Source organism: Myotis brandtii, unplaced genomic scaffold, assembly GCF_000412655.1.
Source record: "Myotis brandtii unplaced genomic scaffold, ASM41265v1 scaffold855, whole genome shotgun sequence".
NCBI lineage: Eukaryota > Metazoa > Chordata > Mammalia > Chiroptera > Vespertilionidae > Myotis > Myotis brandtii.
The window spans coordinates 436,395-442,288 of NW_005371476.1; the positions used below are offsets into that span (position 1 = coordinate 436,395).

The following is a 5,894-nucleotide window of genomic DNA, read 5'->3' on the forward strand; positions in this document are numbered from 1 at the left end:
CCCTGTTGCGCCCTCACTGTCTCACCAGGCGGGGGCTCTCATAGCCCCGCTGTGCGCGCGAGGACACGGAGGCTCAGAGGGGCTCACGCTGCGCTCCGGGGCACACTGCCCACAGGTGGCAGCTGGAGTCTGAGCCAGCGTGTGGCCCTGACGCTCCCCCACCTCCTCCTCTGGGAAGGGTCCAGGATGAAGTCATCTCCGGGGCCCATGCCTCCTGATCTGTTAATCAGAACCACCTGGGCAGGACCTCCCCACCCCCTGACTGTCCCAGAAGGCCCTCACCTTCCCCCTGGCCGAGCGGATGCACAGAATCTGGGCACTTTCCATATTAGCACCTGCTGGTGCCAGACAGGGGAAGGGTCTGGGTCCCCGGCACGGGGCTTCCCAGGGCCCAGGCAGGCTGCAGGCTGATGGGACTGCCCCCAGATTCTGACCCAGTGTACTGAGCGGGTGGGAAGCCTGCAGGACAGCTGTGCTGGGGCAAGTGGCAGCCGGGACCCAGCTCAGTCTCCATCAGAACTGCCTCCTTCAGGACAGGCCCCGGGGCCGTGTTGCCGGCCTCCCCCGTCTGCTACGGGATGGCAAAGGCTGCAAATCCCCCTGGCCAGGGGGAGGGGACCCCTGGTTCCGTGAGGCTAACCCCACAACTGGAGAAAGCTCCATGCTCAAAAGCACTGGGACCTGCGCCGGACGCAGATCCCTCTGTGCCCAGCACCTTCAGCTGCCCTGGCACGTAGCAGGTGCGCAGTCAGCCAGGGGCGGCGAGAGCGCGGAAGGTGTCTCCCGGCCACGCTGGACCCTCTCTGAACAGGTAGGAGGCCTGCTGCACACGGCGGGAATGCTGCAGCTTCTGCGACTCCTCCCAGCTGCAGCGCCTTGGCTGGGCCGAAGGCCCCGTCCCCCTCCTGGAAGGATGACCGCAGCCCTGGCTGCCCGGCCGCGTTCCCAGGCTTTGCCGAATGTCTGGGAACATCTGGAAGGGGCCAGGTCCAAGGCATTAAGCTAACAAATGGCAGATCTGTGTGTCCAGGAAGGAGAGGGATCCAGGCCCCTACCCGGAGGCGGCTAATCCTAGCCGTCGGCGGTCCCATCGAGCGCTGCCCGGCCAGGCTCCCGAGCAGGAAATCTGGCACCGTGGCCACGAGCGGGTGGATTCATACAGGTTCCCCGCCTCAAGGGAGAGAACGGGGGGGTCCCAGCCCCACACCTGGGCAAGCCGTCCTCGCCCACCCGCCGGTGGCCCTGGCAGGAACCCAGTTCCCCTGCAATTGCCCAAGCAGGTCTCCCCCCAAAACAAGGACAGGACCAAGCCATCCCCACACTGTGAAATGCCTTCCACCCTGACTCGGCCGGCTCCGGGCCAGAATAGACGGACAAGCCAAAAATCACAGCCTAATGTGTCGCAGAGAACCATGAACGCCATCTGCCAACAGGGAGTTAAGACACTAATCCAAACACGCCTGGCCCATTCCCTTCAGAACATAAATATACAAGACAAGAAACCCTCTCCAGCAGGAGACGTGGGGCTGCCTTCTCCTCCCAGGGCCTCAGGCACAAGGGACCCCGTCTGTCCACTCCCCAGCCATTACCAAGCACCTGCTCTGCGCCGGTGGCTGGACGAGGTGCTGGGGATACAGTAGCACCCGGGCTCAGCCTCGGGGAGCTCACGGTTGTAAAATTACAGTGATGCAGAGCCGCACGGGGAGGGCAGGAAAGGAGACTTAATCTTGACGGGCAGTCAGAAGGCCTCCCTGAGGAGGCGTATTTCCGCTAAGACTGGGAAGATGAGCAGGAGCCAGGAGGCAGAGTGCAGAGAACAAGGCGCATAAGCAAAGGCCCTGGGGTAGGAAAGATAGGGACCCTGCAGAAACAGCAGAGGCCAGCAGGGCGGGGGCAGCGGGCAAAGGGGCGAACCCAGATGAAGGGATCAGAGAGGCAGAGGTCAGACAAGGTCTGCACCTTCCCAGGGGACAACAGGAGGGCCTGTGTGTGGGATCTGTTTCAGAGGAATCCAGCGGGATGCTGGAGCCAGCTCACGGCCTCAAGAACGTCGGCGTGAGCGTCCCTTTCCAGCTCTGCTCAGCGAGTTCCCGGGGCAGCGCGAAGGGAGCCAAGGCAGGATTTACACCACGGAAGGGAGTGTTCTTGCTCCTGCCTGTGAAAACTGCCCGGCAGGTCCTGGAAGGACCCCTCTGGCTCCTGGGAAGGAATGGCCTTGCGGGGCAGAGGGAAAGCGGGGGGAGCCCTGGGTGGCCGATGGAGCCCGGGGGACAGGAAGGGCAGGCACAGGTCCGAGAACGAGACAAGGACGCAGACACGTGGTCGGTGCCGACCGGAGTGAATCCGGACCGTGGCCAGCCCCGCACTCAGCACCGCTCACCTGTGATGGCGACCGGACGCCCGGAGACAGGACGTCAGGGAAGGCTCACCTCGGTCACCTGCTGCTTGTCCAGGTGGAACACCTGCCCAGAGCTGGTGGCAGCGACCTCCTCGTAGGCCAGGTAGCCGGGATGCGTGCGGTCACCACAGTCCCCCGTCAGCACGAAGACCACCTGGAAGAGGGACACGCAGCCTGGCTCATGGCTGCCCCGGCCACCTTCCTCGGCCGCGAGTGGCAGGGACGAAACAGGGAGGAGGGACGGGGCGAGCCCTTCCCCCTCTCTGGGCTCAGGTGACCCATCTGTAAAATGGGGAGAAGAACACCCACCCCGGGGGGGCGGGGGGGTCAGGACTGGCGCGGGCCAAGGGGTCGGCGCAGGCCCGGGAACACGCAGGTGCTCCGTGAACCGGAGCGGGTATTCAGCTTACAAGGAAGGGAATGGAGATCAACTCTGCTCCGAGGGGCCCCGGAGGCTGCAGAGTTAGAAGAACCGAGCTTGTCCTCGATGGGACCACAGAGCAGCTGTCCCAGCCCCAGGATGTCCAGCAGCAGCCCTCTGCATTCCCACCACAGCCCTCCCCCACCCCTCAGACAGCCAGGGCTCCCGCTCGGCTTCCAGGTCCTGAGACAACGGAAAAGGGCGCCGCGCGTCCACGGCCCAGACGGGCGCAGAGGCGACGCCAGGAGGAAGATGGATGGTGCGGACACTGACAGGGTGTGTAAGGCCAGAGCGGTGTGGGCTTTGTCAAGGACGGGCCTCCCCAGGGAGGCGCGGGCCCTGGCGGGCGGGGACCCAGAGCATGAGCACACACTTGGAGTTCACCAGACCAGCTCGGGGCTGGGGGTTGGCCGGCGTGGCTGGCGGAGGCTGGACCCCGGGTGGTGGATGAGAAGCAACCCGACTTTGCTGTCGTCGGGGCTCAGGGGTGCCCATGCTGGAGACCCCTGCTCCCCTGGAGTCCCCACACGCAAGCCCCCGGGCGGTTCGCTCACCTGCGACTGTTTCAGCTGCAGGAGCCGCAGCAGCTCATCCTTTTTGTGATAGTCCTTGGCCCGGGCGTCTGAGAAGACGAAGATGAAGGAGCCGGGGTAGGAGACCTCCACAGCGGCCTTGATGGCCCCCACGCTCATCTCGGGGCAGTCACCGCCTCCCTGGAGGACGGGGCGTGTCAGCAGCTGCTGCCCACCTCCCCTAGGGGGACCCACTAGGAGCACCTCCGAAACCAGCAGGAGGGGGGATCCCTTGAGCTGCCTCTGTCCTGCCCAGCCAGGGGTCAGGCCAGGCGCCGGGTCAGTCCCCATCCTGACACACAACGCAGCACCCACTGGCTTTCACTTTAGATGCTCAGCATCATTCATTCACGCAGCCGTGCAAGAGTGACGGGCCCTCCCAGGGGCTCTGGTGTGGGAGGCAGACGCCACATCAATAAGCACAACACGATGATTTAATTACCATCGTGATGAGTGTTACAAATGCGGGAGGAGGGAGGGAGCACGGGGACATCCAACAGAGGCCCCAAAGAAGCCACGTGTCAGCCAAGGCCTGGAGGACTGAGGGGGAGAGGGGAGGCCAGGAGGAGGAGAGGTGGGCGCTGGGAAAGCACTCAAAACTGCCTCCCTAAATCCTCTGTGTACCCTGCCCTGAATGCATCCCAAATGCACGCGCACACACACACACACACACTCTCACACCTGCCTCCCCTCCCTGCCACCAGCCGGGCGCTCTCTGGAGCAGGGAGCCGGCCCTGTGCCTCCCGGGTCTGCAGCCCAGCCCAGCAGCAGGTCTGCATGTGGTTCCTTTGCAGTAAACACCTCTCTCCTGGGCTCACACATTCACCCCACCTTCACCCTCTCTGTCCGGGCCCTGTTCTGGGCCCTGGGGTCCCTGCCTTCAGGAAGCTCCTGGTCTTGGGCAGGGGGGCGGGGGGGGGCGGAGACAGGTGCCGAACCAGGGTGTGCAGTGCAGCACAGAAGCTCAGGTGGCCACAGGGCAGCTGGCCCGGTCTGGAGCCTGGGTTTGGGGTCTGAACTGGAACCTCTTGGATCCTCTCAGCTACCACACCCTCCTGCCACCCCTCTGTCCATTCACTAAATCATAAGCACCCTACTATGTGCCAGGCACAGGGCCTCCTCCTACAGGTACCTGGTCACTGAATAAGAGGAAGGACCCCCCCAGGCACACGGTGCAGGTCCCGGGCAGAGCTGGGAGGCAGGCACTGGCCCTGGCCAGAAGCCCAATTGGCCCCCGGGCATCTGAGAAGACCTTGGCCTCTGGCAGGGCCTGGGAAGAAAGGCCCAGAGAGCCAGCAGCCAGGGGCAGGACAGCCCACCTGCACGTAGAGTTCTCTCAACTCCCTCTGGAACACCGCTGGGTCCTCCGTGAGGGTCACAGGGCCAACATCTGCGGGAGAGAGAGAGGGGCCAGGTGGGCGTGGACTCCCAGGGGCAGCAGTTCCACGATGTGCCCCCTGTGGTGAGAGGGGCCGAGGTCTGGGCCTCAGAGACCCCCCCGCAAAACGGGACGTGGTGAGGGAGCAGCTTCCAGGCCTGGAAGGGGGGCCAGGCCGCTCGGCCCCCTGCGTGCTCCAAGCAGGCCCGGAGCTCCAGGGGAGTGCAGAGCTGAGGCACGGGCAGCCCAGCTCCCCCCTCACAACCGCAGTGCCCCATCTTCTGTGACCCCAACGCCCCCAGGAACCTCCCTCATCATCGGTGGGGAAGGAATTCTGGGAAGACAAAGAAACAGCATAGAGCACATCGTGTCTTGGACCTCCCAGCAACCGTGCAACACCCCGCTGATCAGCCAGGGGAACATCTCCCAGAAACTCCGCCCGTACATTAGCTCATTTAAAAAGAGCAGAATCCAACGACCGAGGTTGCCTGCACCAAACCCTGGGGGGACACGGAGCAACCGCAACCTGCACCCACGGCCGGTGGCAACGCAGAACGGTCAGCCACTCGGGGAGACGGATGGAAATCTCCAAAACGTTCAACGTGCACCTGCCGCACGACCCAGTCCTTCCGCGTCCAGGTATTTACCCAAGAGAAATGAGAACACGCGTCCACCAGACATGTGCTCAAATGTTCGCAGCAGCTGTACTCCTAAGAGCCCCGAAATGGAAAGAAGCCAGCCGTCCGTCACTGGTGAATGAATAAACAAACTCCGGTATGTTCACATCATCGCATGCTGCTCCCAAGGAGAGAGAACAGGCTACCAGTGCAGGCAGCCACATGGGTGAATCTCACAGACGTCACGCTGCAGGAGAGAAGCCAGACACAGCATGCGTACGACACGGTTCCACTTATAGAACGTTCTGGAGCAGGCAGACTCCCCTAAGGTGAAAAAACCAGGACAGAGGGTGTCTGGGGGGCGGGGAGGCGCAAAGGAGACGTTCTCTATTGTGATAGGAGTGTGGGTTCCCCGGCTGCATCCCTGTCAGAATGGGAAGCGGAGACTTGTGCATTTCAATGTATGTAAATTTCACCTCGTAAGAAACGAACTATAAAAATGATCCCT

General features: G+C 63.1%; 1 protein-coding gene across 1 annotated transcript in view; it reads right to left on the reverse strand.

The window, feature by feature from the left end:
* HMCN2 (hemicentin 2) overlaps positions 1 to 5,500 on the reverse strand; it is a 139,122-nt gene extending 133,622 nt beyond the window's left edge. The window contains 4 exon segments of the mRNA XM_014532199.1: positions 2,430 to 2,552; positions 3,374 to 3,532; positions 4,711 to 4,781; positions 5,417 to 5,500. Coding sequence (XP_014387685.1) covers positions 2,430 to 2,552; positions 3,374 to 3,532; positions 4,711 to 4,781; positions 5,417 to 5,450 — 387 coding nt within the window. The 5' untranslated portion in view covers positions 5,451 to 5,500.
* Positions 5,501 to 5,894: the final 394 nt, after the last annotated feature.